The 17,835-nt window shown below is 34.9% G+C and overlaps 1 protein-coding gene across 2 annotated transcripts in view; it reads right to left on the reverse strand.

Moving 5' to 3' along the window:
• The window catches only part of CADM2 (cell adhesion molecule 2), a 1,164,623-nt gene that overhangs the window by 341,743 nt on the left and 805,045 nt on the right, over positions 1-17,835 (reverse strand). Inside the window, exon 2 of one of the 2 annotated variants that reach the window (XM_004371338.1) lies at positions 2,470-2,496. The exons of the other annotated variant lie outside the window; for it this stretch is intronic. Coding sequence (XP_004371395.1) covers positions 2,470-2,496 — 27 coding nt within the window. The remainder of the gene's footprint in view (positions 1-2,469; positions 2,497-17,835) is intronic. 2 annotated transcript variants of the gene reach the window in all.

A 17,835-nucleotide genomic window follows, 5' to 3' on the forward strand; every position in this document is an offset into this window, starting at 1 on the left:
TTTCAATAAAGTAAAATAAAATAATTTTATACAAAGACATTTTATGGATACTCTAAGGTACATTTTTCTCTAAGGGCAAAGCATTTATGATCTTACTTAAAATTCGGTGTAACATACAAATGTAGGATACATTGGAGACTGTCTGTAATTGAAGCAGTAGACAAGTTAGAAAATATTGCATTAATAATGGGTAATTTGAAGAAGAAGGGATTTACTACAGGGTTAAAATGAAGACAATTTGATAACTGATTGGATATGAGGGTAATTAAGCAGGAAGAGTGAAAGATGTTCAAATCTTTTAAACCTAGGAAATTGAGCAACCGTTGGTGTCATTAGAAGACGTAGAAACCCTTTCCTCCTTCCCAGTTCAAAGTTTTCAGGAAAAGAATTTGATTGGGTCATTTGTCTTCTTCTTGACCATAAACAGTGGTGAAGGTGGTTGATTGTGGGTACACCATTGTCTAGAAAACGGCTGCTTCCTTTATTTTTTTAGAAAGTCCAGTTTATCTTTCAATAGTAATGTAGAGAGTTGAACGAACAAAACAGTTGGTGACTTCAACAATCAAAGACATAATCTGGATGAAACACATTTCAGGGACAAGATATTGAAGAAGAGGGAAAAAACTGACAAAGAAGAATTAAAAAGAAAATCAGGTCTGTACAGAGACACTGAAAAGAAGGGAAAAGAAAAATCAAAAGAAACAAGATATCTTCTGTAGAAAAAATGAGTTATATGAGGATTGAGAAACAATCATTGCATTTGACCCCTGGAGAATAGCTGGTGATTTTTTTCAAAAGACAGTTTTTGTAGAGATAAAGAGATAGTTGTCATATACTTTGATAAAATTCAAGTATATTATGTTTATACTACTGTCTTCAGATACTGGCATAGTAATCAATATGAAAAAAAAAAGAACAAGAAAAAAGAACGAAAGGGGAGGGAGAAAATTACAGTCGTTTCTAGTTCATCTAAGCCATTATCAATACTGACTCCTATCGAACTCTATTTTAATCTAAGCACTCACAAACTGTTATTTTAATAATCTTTTACAAAAATTATTGGGGATTGATATCAAATTCACCAGTCTATGTTTTCTGGAATGAAAATTTTTCCCCTTAAAAAAAAAAAAAAAAATCTGGATACTTTTCCTTTCTCCAGTCTTCCAGAAGCTCCTTCAAGTTTCCATGACTCCACAGGGTAAATTCATGGGAAGTGATACCATCCAAAACTTCCCTAGGTTCCCTGGGTTGTAACTTTTTGGGGGGCCAGGAGAAATAAGCTATTTTTAAGCAGCCATCTGCTCTTACATTATCTTGAGCTTTATTTCCTCCTGTCCATATATTTTTTTCCAGTTTGAAGACCATTCGCCTTGACATAGAAAGTGGACAATGACAATACTGACTAATTCTATTATCTCTAATAATATACGTCTCTCTCAAACAACGGTTAGAAATAAAATTTCAATTTAAACTTAAGATGTACATTTTATTTTAGAAAGTGCCATTTTTCTGCCTCCATTTTTCTGTAGATGCAAACGAAAAGGCATAGGATAAACTATGTCTTAAAGCCACCCCTTCCCACTCCCCAGGCTTGTACACAAGTTCACAGCACAGATTCAATAAAATGGATAGGTGGGAAACAGTTGGAATGAAGACGTGGAAAGTCCTAAATTAGTCACATAAATATGGTTTTCTTTCAGATGTCACCACTCTTTTCTCACATGCAGCAGCTAGTGGGTTCAAACCACCAAACTTTCAGTTAACAGCTGAGTGCTCAACTACTGCATTACCAGGGCTCTCACCACTAGAGAGTTTGAAATTGAAACACACAAACTATAAGCCAAGATATAGCATCCTACATATATTTAAATTATTTTTATCTAAAAACATAAAGACTTAGACACATCAAGTCAAGGCAGACATTCAAGTATTGGACAAGTGCATCCTCTCATGAAAATATATTTTCCAGTTTCTAAAAAATGTAAGCTTAATACAACTGGGAAATAGAAGAAAGGTCATAAAGAGAAAACCACAGTTTATAATATTCAATTTTTAAATGATAAAATTTTCTTTCCACATAATTCTATGAAGGCATGTTCAGTTTAGTGACTTTCCATCAGCTTTACTTTCTGCTGCATTTTTTCCAATTCTGAATTATACCAAGAAAACTGACGTCAACAGGCAAAATGTTAATGTACAAAAGCACTTTATTCCACTTTGGAACAAGGCAGGAAATAAAACAAGCAAACAGACAAACAACATATAAACCCACAAACAACCATGCAAACATAGATTTATAGATCAGAAATGGAATAACTGAAATAACATACATTTTGTATTTGTCAGAATATATGACAAATATCTATACACTGAACTATTAGTATCACCAACAGAATTGACTCCATTTTTTAAGAAGACTGAGCAGAAAAATAAATCTTGGCTGATCATGCAAAAAGGAAATAAGCTCACCTTTAGCTTTATTCTTGGAAGCAGCCGCTGGTACCAAAGAAAGAATGCACAAGAAGAAGAGAACATATTAGATATTAGACAGTCTCTAATTAGTAAGAAAACAGAGATATGTTATAACTATTAGTTAAAGTTTAAAGAGATTATGATTAAGTGATCAATACATGTTAGATAAATAAGACCTATAACAAAGAAAACGCCAATTGATGATATTTTTGTTACTATGATTAAAGTCCTTGAATAGGAAAAAGTGAAATAGACAGGATCCACCTAGTGCAAATCATAACCACCATAAAGCACCAAATTCCTTTTAAGGACTGTATATCTTTCTCTACACCCTTTTTTGTTTCTAAATGTTAGTTTCTAATTCAATTAAAGAAACTCTCCTCATATGTAACTTAAATATATTGAATACTGTTTCAAAGTTAAAAATACAGCCCATAAAGTTTGAATAAATCACAAGGGCAAGTCACTTTCATTTATTGAGTGTTTATTACATGCCAAAGACTGAGGCTGAACATTTACCATACACTTTTCATTTAATAATGACAGCATCACCAAGTTTTGTTATCAATGCCTTACAGATGTGGCAACTGGGACTTAGAAAGGTCAAATTACTTGCTGAAGATCCCATAGCTAGAAAGAAGTAAATTTGGGATTTGATCCTAGGTGTGTCTGGCTCCAAAATCTATGCCCTAAGATACTACACTATGCTGTTTGGATTTAAGAAATTAAGTCACCAACTAATTGCAATAATCAGGCCTAGAAAGCCAAATCAAAAGAACATAATTCATTAAACTCCAACTATTTTGGTATGACTACATAGCTATGGAATTAGAAAACTCCGTCACTTTCTACTTTCCATTAAGAAGTAGAAATTATGCTTAATTATATCTAGTGGTAAACACTGCTTGGGGCAGAAGTAAACTTAATGAGGAAATTAGACTAGCTCTACTGGACAGTTCCTTGCTCAAAGGAAGACTTGCAGTCAAAATGCTTCTAAACACTTTTGTGAGGTCCCTAGGTGGTGCAAATGGAGCCCTGGTGGCATAGAGGTTAAGAGCTAGGATGCTAACCAAAAGGCAGTTCGAATCCACTAACTGCTCCTTGGAAACCCTATGGGGCAGTTCTATTCTGGCCTATAGGGTCACTATGAGTTGGCATCGACTCGAAGGCAATAGGTTTGTTTTTTTTTACTTTGGTACTAACCTAAAGGTTGGTGGTTCAAACACACCAGTGATGCCAGGGAAGAAAGCCTGGGTAGTCTGCTTCTATAAAGACTACAGCTAAGAAAACCCTATGTAGCAGTTCTATTCTGTAACATGTGGGCTCACCATGAGTCAGAATTGACTTGACGGTAACAGGTAAACACTTTTTGAAGTGATATAATCTTCAGTTTAGGTACTATTTAACAAGACTAATACACAAAAGAGTGCTTTTTAGACTCTAAAAGGTGTTAAAGATGATCTTCCACATCCACTAATTGCAAAATATCTAGTCTCTGATTTGTCTTACCATCACTGAGGCTTAATTTTACTTTTTAGATGTAGAACTTATAAACTGCTTATGGAAACTTTTAATTGACACTTGACTCTTTCAAATTATTTACAGCTAAAAAAAATTCTAGGGAGTCTAGCTACATGCCAGACTCCTTACAGAGAATTTCATTTTTTGATCCAAATTCACAAACACTATCTTATTTTTTGACACTTATCTTTCAGTTAGGTCATAGAAAAGAAAATGTACATTGCCTTTCAAAAATAATTATTATTTTTCAGACAAAAATATCTTAAAAGCAAAATTATTTCCAAAAACCTGGGTTAAATCCCTGCCTTAAACCCATGCAAACTCTGTTTATTCCTGCAGCTTGAAGGTGGAGGTAGGGCAGGCTGAGAGGGAGAATGACGACAATATCATTATGAAGATAAAATGTAAAACTAACTTAAAAACCAGAGATTTAAAACAAAACTACTAGCTATTTTGCATATTGCTACTAATTATAATGTAAAAATTCATAATAAAATTTAATGCCCATTAGAGTCTGTAAAGGAGCCCTGGTGGGGCAGTGGTTAAAGTGCTCGGTTGCTAATCAAAAGGTAAGCAGTTCGAACCCACCAGCTGCTCCACAGGAGAAAGATGTGGCAGTCTGCTTCCGTAAAGATTTACAGCCTTAGAAACACTATGGGGCAGTTCTATTCTGTACTATAGAGTCACTATAAGTCAGAATCAATATTAAAAAATTTAATATTAGAAATTTAATTTAATAAGACATTTTTATCAAGAAATATACTTTTTAATGAAGTAAACGTTTCTAATTTATTGTTTATTTTTAATTACAAAATTAATACCTGACAAAAAATCAGAAGTGATATAGAAAAGTAAATAATATCCCCATCTCCCTCTCCATTTTCGACTTCAGGGATAATCGATGTTAATAATTTAATATTAAAAAAAAAAAATTTGCAGTTCTTTATGCAAACCTGTGCAACCTGTATTTAGTGTGAATCATACATGCCTTACTCTGCAGTGTGCTTTTCCTGCATTTTCAAGGTCTATACATAAAGTTCTAATTCACTGAAGAGTTGCATATGTTTCTATAGCGTATATGACAGATAGAACTATTTCCCTGTTGATAGAAAAGCAGATTGTTTGTGGGTCTTCTTGTTTTGTTTTTTGTTTTTGTGAGTGTGTTTTGTTTGTTTGTTTTAGTTTTAGGTTTCTTTTGTTTGTTTGTTTGTTTTTTAGTTAATATCAACAACGCTGTAAAATACATCCTTATGGCATACCCCTCACGCTTTATAGTGGTGTTTTAATTTTGTAGAACAGATTTTCAGGTTGTTTTCTTCTTTCTAGCCAGAAAACAAAGATGAAGACCTTCGATACTGCAGTCGGAGTGTTGGGAATATTTGCAAGTGGAAATATGCAACATATTAAATGCACTAAAATAGGAAGCCAGAAAAAGAGAGAGGAAAAGAGAAAGAAAAGTAGAGAATCTATTGTTCCAAATAATTGATACACTGCAAATTCCTTGGATCTGTAAAACCACAAGCTGTTCTAATGAAAATTCCTTACTATTTTTCTATTAAAAATTTATTTTTTAAGAATATTGTGGTGGTATTTTAGTAGATTTCAGGATTATAATCATTAGGAAGTATTTTCATCTATTCATTACTTCTTTAGCATTGCTTTGAAGACGACACAAAACTGAATCAATTACTTGATCCTAGATTGTGCTAAAACATTATTTACCTCAATTTCAAAAAATATATTTATGCATCAATATGTTGAATGGTTCATGTATACAGGCTGCCCTTTTAAGAGAAATTTCACTTCAAATCCAAATTTATCATTTAAAAATTTGCAACATGAATTCAAAGAAAATTTTTCAAAAACCTGATAGATTTTTTGAAATAGTAAGAATCAATTAGTGTTCAATAAGTAGCAGATACAGCCAGTCTTTATAGAAGGTCATCTTTTTCATTAAAAAAATAGTGAAATAAAGATACAGAAGGCAAATCTTTATATCCCTCAGTGGAATAGAGTTAAATTATTGAAAAATATCAAATAGTACATGAAAACAGATAATTTTATTCTTAGATTATTGGGTAAGTACCAAAATGAAGTAGAAAGAAAAACAAAAGCTCAATGCCTGTTTCTGTGTGTTCAGCCAGCTAATACTAGACTAGGCTGATTAATATAATTGGAAAGGGGCCAGGCTACTAGGCTTGTTAGCCCAATTATAATTCTCTGCATATTCAATAAAAGAAGCCAAGATGACAGCAATACTGTCATAAATGTCATGTTCAATACTTGTAAGATTTTTCTTTGTCTGCACAGTCCAATTATAAGTCAGTTGTAAAGTGCACATTGCATAACACCCAAAAGTGACTGAAAATTATCTCAAAAAAATGCAATTCCTACTGTTCTTCGTTAAAATGAAAAGAGAAGAAACAAAGGTACTTTTGACCAGAGAAAAGTTTTAGATATCACATCAACATTTCTTCACCCTTATAATAAAAGCAGTAAGTTTTAACTATATTATTATAGTTGGTCACTTTTTTTCAGAGATTTTTGATGGCAATAATACTACTAATAATATAAAAATATATGCATACAATTTTATAAGGAAAAAAATGTGAAATAATAAGAGAATCACCATAGCTATTTACAACTGAATGTTGAACACAGAGAGAATATTTGTTATTACATTAATTAGGTTTATCTCTAAAAACTACAATGCAATCATCAAAAAGTAAATAAGCAATTATTCATTATGCCACCATCTTGGTTATTATTTCCATCAAACTAACAATGTGTTTGGTTATTTGGAAAAGGCATCTCTATTTAACTAATAATTTTGTAAAGAATTAGAGTATCTAAAACAGTATTTCTCAAAATGGAGAAAGAGCCTATAAATAGGGCATGGGAGAGATCTCAGGAGAGGTTAGACAAATTTTACCTGCCTCTAAATTGATATAACCTACTCACATTTTTCCCTATTCTTTTACTTCTTACCTCCTGGCTTGTAAAATTCACTGTGATAACAAAATGGTAACATATATTTATTTATTACTATTTGTAATATATAGATAATGTAGAATTACTGGATTTGTGGTCACCCTTAGAAGTATTTGCTGAGAAATTATTTAGCAGCGAAAAATATAGTAAATAGCAAAGACATTAAAAAACCAAAAACCCATTGCCTTTGAGTCAATTCTGACTCACAGCGACTCTATAGGACAGAGTAGAATGGCCCCAGAGGGTTTCCAAGGAGCGGCTGGTGGATTCAAACTGCCTGTAGACCTTTTGGTTAGCAGCCGAGCTCTTAACCATTGTACCACCAGGGCTCCTAGCAAAGACACTACTAGTATTTATATAGAAAAAGTCAATGCTAAAGCACTGTGGATCTTTTTTATTTTAATATTGAATTTTGTTGAAATATTTAGATATTTTAACCTAGTGTTTGTCATTTTATTTTTCCTTCCATGAGAAAATTTAAATACAAGGGACTGTTGTTTCTTAAAGGGAAACAATAAATTTAGGCAGTGCTCAGACTTTATACAGCAAGGAAACAGACTTTTGACATATATGACTTCAGATATTCAGATATAGTAGATGTTTTATTTGTCCCAAATGTATCTGCAATGAAACAAAACAAAAATTGTCATTGATGGATTCTGTACAATATGTATTTTTAAATATAAAAAATATGAAAAAGAATTCTTAAGAGTACACAGTGCAAATTATAAAAATAAAAGGGACTGGTATTGCCAATACTTCCCAGAAGAAACAACAATGAAAACTAACAGATGCAAAAGATTGCAAGACCATAGTCCAGAGAGTATAAATGAATATGTCTTGGCCACAAAGCTATTCTGCGGCAAAGTTACATGTAAAACTTGAGTCTCTGGGCACAGAGACGTGTCATCTATATTGTTATTGTTAGATGCTCTCAGGTCGGTTCCGATCATAGCCACCCTATGTACAACAGAAGGAAACACTGCCCAGTCCTGCATCATCCTCACAATCATTGCTATATTTGAGCCTATTGTTGCAGCCACTGTGTCAATCCATCTGGTTGAGGGTCTTCCTCTTTTTCATTGACCCGCTACTTTACCAAGAATTATGTCCTTCTCCAGGGATTGTTCCCTCCTGATAACATGTCCAAAGTATGTGAGATGAAGTCTTACCACCCTTCTTCCAAGAAAGGTTTGTTCATTCTTCTGGCAGTCCACAGTATATGCAATATTCTTCTTCAACACCACAATTTGAAGGCACCAATTCTTGTTTGGTCTTCCTTATTAATTGTCCACCTTTCACATGCATATGAGGCAATTGAAAAAAAACACAGCTTGGTTCAGGGGCACCTTAGTTATCAAAGTGACATCTTTGCTTTTCAACACTTCAACAAGGTCTTTTGCAGCAGATTTGCCCAATGTAATATGTCATTTGATTTCCTGACTGCTACTTCCATTGGGATTGATTGTGGATCCAAGAAAACTGAAATCCTTGACAACTTCAATATTTTCTTCTTTTATCATGAAGTTGCTTATTGGTCGAGTTGTGAGGATTTTTGTTTTCCTTATGTTGAGGTGTAATCCATACTGAAGGCTATAATCTTTGATCTTCATCAGTAAGTACTTCCAGTCCTCTTTGCTTTCATCAAGCAAGTTTGTGTCATCTACATATCACAGGTTGTTGATGAGGAGTCTTCCTCCAATCCTGACGCCATGTTCTTCATATAGTCCAGCTTCTCGGATTATTTGCTCAGCATACTGACTGAGTATGACAAAAGGATACATCCCTGATGCACACCTTTCCTGATTTTGAACCATGCAGTATTACCTTGCTCTGTTCTAACAACTGCCTCTTGGTCTATGTACAGGTTCTGCACGAGCACAATTATGTGTTCTGGAATTCCCATTCTTTACAATGTTATTCATAATATGTTATGATCCACACATTCAAATGTCTTTGAATAAGTCAATAAAACACAGGTAAATATCTTTCTAGTATTCTCTGCATTCAGCCAACATCCATCTGACATCAGCAATGATATCCCTCATTCCATGTCCTCTTCTGAATCCAGCTTGCACTTCTGGCAGTTCCCTGTTGATGTACTGCTGCAATCGTTTTTTAATTATCTTTAGCAAAATTTTATTTGAGTGTGATATTATTACATTGTTCAATAATTTCTGCATTATGTTAGATCACCTTCCTTTGTAATGGTACAAATATGGATCTCTTCCAGTTGGTTGGCCAAGTAACTATCTTCCAAATTTCTTGGCATACACTAGTGTGTGTTTCCTGAGTTGCATCCGTTTGTTGAAACATTTCAGTTGGTATGCTGTCAATTCCTGGAGTCTTGTTTTTGTTTTTTGCCAACGCCTTCAGTGAAGCTTGGAGTTCTTTCTTCAGACCACTGGTTCTTGATCATATGCTACCTCCTGAAATGGTTGAATGTCAACCAATTCTTTTTGGTACAGTAATTTTGTGTATTCCTTCCATCTTCTTTTGATGCTTCCCATATCGTTCGGTATTTTGCCATAAAAGCCTTCAATATTACAACTTGAGGCTTGAATTTTTTCTTCAGTTCTTTCAGCTTGAGAAGTGCCAAGCATGTTCTTCCCTTTTGGTTTTCTAACTCCAAGTCTTTGTACATTTCATTATAATACTTTACTTTGTCATCACGAGCCGCCCTTTGAAAACTTTTGTTCAGCTCTTTAACTTTATCATTTCTTCCTTTCCCTTTAGCTACTCTATGTTCAAGAGCAAGTTTCAGAGTCTCTTCTGACAACCATTTTGGTCTTTTCTTTCCTTCCTGTCTTTTTACTGACCTTTTGCTTTCTTCCTTCATGATGTCTTTGATGTCATCCCACAATTCATCTGGTCTTAGGTCTTTAGTGTTCAGTGTGTCAAATCTATTCTCAACATGGTCTCTAAATTCAGCCCGGATATACTCAAGGTCATATTTTGGCTCTCGCAGACTTGTTTTAATTTTCTTCAACTTCAGCTTGAACTTGCATATGAGCAATTGATGGTCTGTTTCGCAGTTAGCACCTGGTCTTGTTCTGACTGATGATATTGAGCTTCTTCATTGTCTCTTTCCACAAATGCAGTTGATTTGATTCCTCTGCATTCCACTCAGTGAAGTCCACATGTATAGTCACAATTTTTTGTTGAAAAAGGCATTTGCAATGAATAAAGCATTGGTCTTGTATAATTCTGTCATGCAATCTTGATGTCATTTCTATCACCAAGGCCATATTTTCCTACTATGGATTCTTCTTGTTTCCAACTTTTGCATTCCATCACCAGTAATTATCAATGCAACTTGATTGCATGTTTGATCAATTTAAGACTGCAGAAGTTGGTAAAAACCTTAAATTTCTTCATATTTGGTGTTAGTGGTTGTTGCATAAATTTGAATAATAGTCGTATTGATTGGTCTTCCTTGTAGGCATATGGATATTATCCTATCACTGACAGCGTTGTACTTTAGGATAGATCTTGAAATGTTCTTTTCGACCATGAATGCAACGTCATTCCTCTTCAATTTGTCATTCCTGACATAGTAGACCATATGATTTTCTGACTCAGAATGGCCACTACCAGTTCATTTCAGCTCACTAATACCTAGGATATTGATGTTTATGCAATCCATTTCATTTTTGACAACTTCCAATTTTCCTAGATTCATACTTCATACATTCCATCTTCCAATTGCTAATGGATATTTGTGGCTGTTTCTTCTCATTTTGAGTTGTGTCACATCAGCAAATGAAGGTCCCTAAAGTGTGACTCCGTCCACATCGTTAAGGTGGACTCTAATTTGAGGAGGAAGCTCTTTCCCAGTCATATTTTGAATGCCTTCCAACCTGAGGGGCTTATATTCTGGCACTATATCAGACAAAGTTCTGCTGCTGTTTATAAGGTTTTCACTGGCTAATTTTTTTTTTTTTTTGAAGTAGAGTGCCAGGTCTTTCTTCCTAGTCTGTCTTAGCCTGGAACTTCTGCTAAAACTTGTCCACCCTGGGGGATACTGCAGGTATTTGAAATACAAGTGGCATAGCTTCCAGCATCACAGCAACATGTAAGCCGCCACTTTACAACAAACGACAGACAAGTGGTGGGTTATCTACATATATCATCATATATATTTTAAAACTCACTAAGTAAAATATTATCATTAGATATAGTATAGCATTATAGTGGTAGACAACACTAAGTGTGATTTGATTCCTTTTTACATAAAATAACACTAATGCGAAAAGTGGAAGCAGTACTACATTTAATTTATCGGATACTTGCTAGGTTATTATGATCTTTCAAGATACAGAAATTAAAATAATTTCATGGCAGGATCAGACAAATAACTACAACCTCCTCTCTTTTATTGAAATCATCTGAAACAAACTTAGACACATTTTTTCACTGATGGCCTGAGACTTATTTTAAATAACTTCTTTCTTAGTCATCAACTAACATCACTTGTCACTAGAATTTTTTTCTTAGGCTCATTAGAATTTGGAAGACCCTGAAAAATGTGACTTTGTCTAATTTCTTTCATTAGTTTTTCTTTCTTCATAACTAGACAAATTTCACAGTAGAAAAAAAGTGTAAAAATAATGTTTTATATTATTAAAAACGTTGTACAAAGAAACATTTCCTATAGGAGTTATAACCCAGGATAATAAAATATTTGATGAGTGGTAATTTCTCTTTATAGAAATATTCCAACTAATAAATAAAGAAGAAATAATATAATGAGAAAATCACCATCTCTAATCCCAACAAATTATTACACTTAAGCAGCAATCACCGCTCCTGCTAACATCATTAAACGAGACAACCAGACATTATGTGCCTCCTCATGGAAGGTCACAACTTCACCTAAGTATTCCTGTTAAAATATTCAAGCCTGGATATGATCATTCAACTACATGGAAATTCCATTGTCCAAGAAATGCAACTCCATCAATGAAAGCAGTCAAATCTAAAATGTGGGAAATCTAATGACAAATGATGTTGACATTCTGGCTTCTCTAGCAAATAAATTTCAGCAAGAAAAAAATACAACTGGAGGCGATACTTAAGAGCCCTATCAACCACTTGCCATGTGTAGACTATTTCAGATTCTGATTTGAGCACAAGATACTTCATGATGTCAAGGAATTGGTGTTAATGTGTAGGTGGGAAATTATATGTTTTTTTAAATCATTACATTTTAGTTATACATAATGAAACATTTATGAAAAATTATTTGTTATCTGAGATTAGTTTCTAAATAACCTTGGGATGTGGGATGGTTATCACATTTTTTTCTCTATTATTGTGTATGCTTGAAATTTTGTATAATAAAAAAAATCTTAGAAATATTTTAAATAATCAATTAAAACTAGGCTTTTTCCCCTTTTTAATTATCACCATGTCTTGACACCACTTTTCCTAAAATATGACTAAACGTGGGCTTGTATATAAAACAGCAGTGTTGGCTACACATTATTAGTTATAAAAAATGAAGTCAATTGTATCATGTGTGTAAATTACTTATGTTCAAGGCAAACAAGCACCAATGAAAAAAAATTTTGTTCACAAAATTTTGTCCAAAAAATGAGATATTATAATTTCCACCTGACACAATCACTTTCCTTTCTAGAGAGATGAAACAGAAGTTTATATTAATCTCTAATTACTTTACTTCATGTGTACTTCAAAAATTAATATATATAATTATACCTTCTCCCTGGTTCCTTACTTTATAATTCATGAATTAATTGTATATATCAAAATAACTGTTATTTTCTTTAAGAATTTTTTTCTCTCTCTACTGTTTTTATGCTCCTAGCTTTGACAGTTTACATATAAAATATTTACACTGTCTTATTCTATATTTACTTCTTTTGCTGTCAAGAATCTCTTTAAACTTCAGGAGTAAATATCAATTTCTAAATTTCTTTTTCTTGTGCTATATGTCATACTTCCCTGTAGGCTCATGATTTTGGCCCCAACAGATACTGGGAGAGGTCTTTAAGGTTTTGTCAAAAATAGGACTCAAACTCATGCCTCTAGAAGAGACTATAAAATAAATGCAAAGCCTTAGATGTCTCTGTCACCTATCATTATGAAAGCCTTGAGGCACTAAAAAAATAAAAAGTTCTCAATAAATAAAGTACATGGGCATCCTTTGAAGTCATATTTTATGTCTGTATTACTAAGCCAAGTAGCTATTTTAGAAATATTCTGAATCTATAACTGGAACAAAATAGAGCATGGAAGAGTAGTCTCATTTCATATTATCCCCCAGACCTTATCTCAGTGGCTAATTATGGTGGACAAACTTAATACATATACATTAGAATGTGTTGTCGATTACGTGAACACTAGTAGATTTATGAAATATTTTGTAAAGAAATACTTAGAAAACTAACTACCAAAATACAAAATCAAGGAAGATGGTCCCAATTTCTATTTGCTAGATGTTATAATTATGTTGTCAGTTTTTTCCCTATTGAATTACTACCCTAATTAGAAATTGTGTACTCATTAATTTATTTTAAAATATATTTTATTATTTCATTAATATAAATATATGCAAATTAAATGATACTTTTATGCCTATAATTAGTATTGGCAAAATAAGCAAGCAATTATATATGCTTGTTTGAATGCTTTTTTTAAAAAAAATATTTTTTCTTGTACTTTAGATGAAGGTTTACAGAGCAAATAGTTCCTAATTAAACAGTCAGTACACATATTGTTTTATGACCTTGGTTAATAACCCCACGACGTGTCAACACTCTCCCTTCTTGACCCTGGAGGACCTTTTTTTTTGGTGAAAATATACATAGCCAAAGTTACACCACTGCAAAAGTTTCTACATGTACAATTCAGTGACATCAATTACATTCTTCCAGTTCTGCTGCTGTTTTCACTATCCTTTTCCAAATTATTCCATCACCATTATCTTCAACTCACTCCCCCTAGGCTTCCCATCAAAGCTTTTGAGTTGCTGTTGTCAAACTGATAACACATAGATAATTCTTTTTTGTGTGTGTGCTTTAGATGGAGGTTTGCAGAACAAATAGTTTCTCATTAAAGTTAGTACACATATTGCCCTATCACAATGGTTAACAACCCTAGGACATGTCAACACTGTCCCTTCTCAACCTTGGGTTCCCTATCACCACCTTTCCTGTCCCCTCCTGCCTTCTAGTCCTTGTCCATGGACTGCTGTGCCTCATTCATCCCGTTTTGTTTTATGAGGTTGTCCAATCCCTGGCTGAACGGAGAACTTTGCAAGTGACTTCACCACTGAGCTAAAAGGGTGTCCAGGGGCCATACTCTCAGGGTTTCTCCAGTCTGTCAGGCCAGAAAATCTGGTCCTTTTTGTGAATTAGAACTTTGTTCTACATACTTTTCCAGCTCTGTCCAGGACCTTCTATTGTGATCCCGGTCAGAGCAGTCAGTGGTGGTAGCTGGGCACCATCTAGCTATACTGGACTTAGTCTGGTAGAGGCCGTGGTAGCTGTGGCCCATTAGTCCTTTGGACTAATCTTTTCCTTGTATCTTTTTCTCTTCATTCTACCTTGCTCCCGAAGGTGTGAGACCAGTGGAGTATCTTAGATGGCTGCTCACAGGCTTTTAAGACCCCAGACGCTACTCACCAAGGTAATATATAGAACATTGTCTTTATGAAGTGTGTTATGCCAATTGAGCTAGATGTTCCCCCAGACCATGGTCCCCACAGCCCTCTTCCCAGCAATTCAGTCCCTCAGGGAGTTTGGAAGTGTCTTTGGAGCTTCCATGACCTTTCCTTGTACAAGTTGTGCTGGTATCCCCTGTATTGTGTACTGTCTCACCCTTCACCAAAGTTACCACTTAGCTATTGTCTATTTAGTTTCCCCCCACCCCCCCATCCCTCATAAGCAACAAAGATTGTTTCTTTTTGTGTGTAAACTTTTACATGAGTTTTTACAGTAGAAGTCTCATAAAATATTTGTCCTTTTGTGATTGATTTACGTCATTCAGCATAATGTCCTCCAGTTTCATCCATGTTATGAGATGTTTCACAGATTCATCATTGTTCTTTATTGTTGCATAATTCTCCACTGTGTATGTACCATAGTTTGTTTATCCATTCATCTGTTGATGGGCATCTAGGTTGTTTTCATCTTTTTGCTATTGTGAACAGTGCTGCAATGAATATGGGTGTGCATATGTCTATTCATGTGATGGCTCTTACTTCACTAGGATATATTCCTAGGAGTGTGACTGCATTTTGTAGTGTTTTTTTTTTTTTTTTTTTGTGGTGCAGACCTTTTCTTTGTTCCTCTTAATCTCGTGTGCTAGTTCCTTTTGTTTGTGGATTTTTTTTTCATTTCTTTTGGTTTTGTTTTTACTGAGACTATGTTTTTCTTCTTTATTTTGATGAGTAGGTTTGTTAACTTTCTTTGTGGTTACCTTGAAATTTACCCTTATCTTCCTAGATTTGAACCAGTCTATTATTACATGGTATGGCTTGACCTCCTCTCCATTAGAAGGTTCTATACCTACACTGTTTATTCCCTCTTTTATTATTCTGATGCTGTTGTCTTTTACAGATGAACCTCTCTGATTCCCTATTGTAATTCTTTTGGTTTTGCATAGTCCTTAAAGAGTTCATTTCCTAGGTTGGTATCTGGGTAGTACAATCCTGTGTCCTACATTCAGCCTGTTGTTTCTTCTCAGATCGAAGGACTCCTCCCCTTTAATAAGTCTTGTAAGTTTGGTTTGGTTTTTACATAGTCCCTTAATTTCTGTTTATCTGGAAATGATCTAATTTCACCATCATATCTGAACCAGAGTTTTGCAGAATATATTATTCTTGGCTGGCAATTTTTTTCTTTCAAAGTTGTATGTATGTTATCCCATTGCGTTCCTGCCTGCATGGTTTCTGCTCAATAATCCGAGCTTAGTCTTATTGTTTCTCCTCTGTATGTGACTTTTTGTTTTTCTCAAGCTTCTCTCAGGAGTCTTTGTCTTTGGTTTTAGAAAGTGTGATTATGATATGCCTTCATGATTTTCTTTTGGGGTCTATCCTATAAGGGGTTCATTGAGCTTCTTGGATGGTCAGATTTTCATCTTTCATGATATTTGGGAAGTTTTCTGTCAGCAATTCTTTAATGATCCTCTCTGTGTTTTCTGTCTTCTCCTTCTGCTCTGGAACTCCGATCACTCGCAGATTTTTGCTTTTGATTGTATCCCACATAATTCTCAGGGTTTCTTCATTTTTCTTTGTTCTTTTTTCTGATTTTTCCTCAGAGTTGTATCCAAGTGTTTGTCTTCAATTTCGTTGATTATGTCTTCCATCTTTTCAAACCTGCTCCTCAGACCTTCTATGACACTGTCCATTTCTGAAATCTTGTTGTTTATCTTTTGAATCTCTAATTGATGTTTCTGTATGATTTCTAGTTGTCAATTTATTTTAGCATTTTGTTCCTGTATTATATTCTTTAACTCTTCCATTTTTTGGTCTGTATTTTCCATGAATTTGTTTATTTGTTTCTCTTTTTTGTCTGCTTTTTGCTTCAACTCTTGGATAATTCTGAATATGAGAGATTTGAATTCCCTATCAGTTACGTCTAGTGACTTTTCTTCTACTGGAGGGTCATCTGGTGTTTTATTTTGGATGCCGATTGGAACCATCCTGTCCTGTTTTTGTAAATATTTTGATATTGTCTGCTGTCTTCGGGGCATTCGGTGTTATTTTCCTCATTTATTGATTGTCGATTTGTTTGTTTCGTCCTGCTTTTTTGTTTTATTCGGTTATGTTGGAGAAGGCAGGCTTGCATTCTTTGTTGTTTGCTCGTCTGTGGGCACAATTCTTTTCACCTCTTCTCCAATGGGCAGGGTCAATCAGGTATGGTACAGCAGGGCAGGTCCAGCTGAAGAGCAGTTGCTGAGATGGGTTGTTTGTGGCACGTACCAGGGCTAACAGTGGGGACCAGGAATCAGTGCAGGGCAGGTTCCAGTAGGCCGTGTCTGTGCTGCTTGGGAGTGTGATGTTCAGCACACGGTGCAGGTAGGTAGGAAGGAGGGGGTAGATTGTGATGTGTGGACCTAAGATGCGTATGGGAAAGAGGAGAAAGAGGAGAGAGGCACAGGGGCCAAAAACATACACAGAAACAAAAAAGAGTGCTAAGGGAGCTTGCTATTGGAGTGGAGAGATGACTGACTGAGCAATGAGGAAAAACAAAAATAAAAAAAGAAAAAGAATAAGAGAAAAAAGTGAATAAATTGAGAAACTGGAAATGAAGAAAGACAAAAAGGGAATAAGAGAAAGAAGGAAACCAAAAAAAACCAAAAACTTAACAAAAAAAAGGAAAAAGAAAACAAGAAAAGAGAGATGCTCCCAGGGATGTCCCTGTGCATCTGTGCAGAGTAAGGGAGTAGCTTCCAAGCTGCATGGTACTGCCCGGCTAGAATGGGCTCCCAGGCCAAGAAGAGAAAAAATAAAAGAAACAAACAAATCAAAACAGAACAAATCAGAGCAAACAAACAAAAAAGCCCGGACGGTCCCACCAGTGTGGCGACACGGGCCAGGGAGCAGTTTCACAGTTGAGCAGTGTTTCGTAGCCTATCAAGAAGAAGCAAAGATGACGCACAGAGCCAGGTATTTGAGAGAAAGGAGGGGGAGGTGGTGAGAGGTAAGGAAGAATCTAAAGACGCGTAAAAAAGCAACACCAGTAGCCAACAAAAGCCACTCAGGGAGCAGGCCAGTGTGGGCGAGTGGAATCCAAGTGACACCAGGGTGAAGCTGTTGCTTCCTGGCCAAGAGACTGTGGCTGCAGGAAGCAGAGGAGGCTAAGTGGGGGTGAAGAAGGGTGG

The sequence above is a fragment of the Trichechus manatus genome, unplaced genomic scaffold (assembly GCF_000243295.1).
Source record: "Trichechus manatus latirostris isolate Lorelei unplaced genomic scaffold, TriManLat1.0 scaffold00012, whole genome shotgun sequence".
Taxonomy (NCBI): Eukaryota; Metazoa; Chordata; class Mammalia; order Sirenia; family Trichechidae; genus Trichechus; species Trichechus manatus.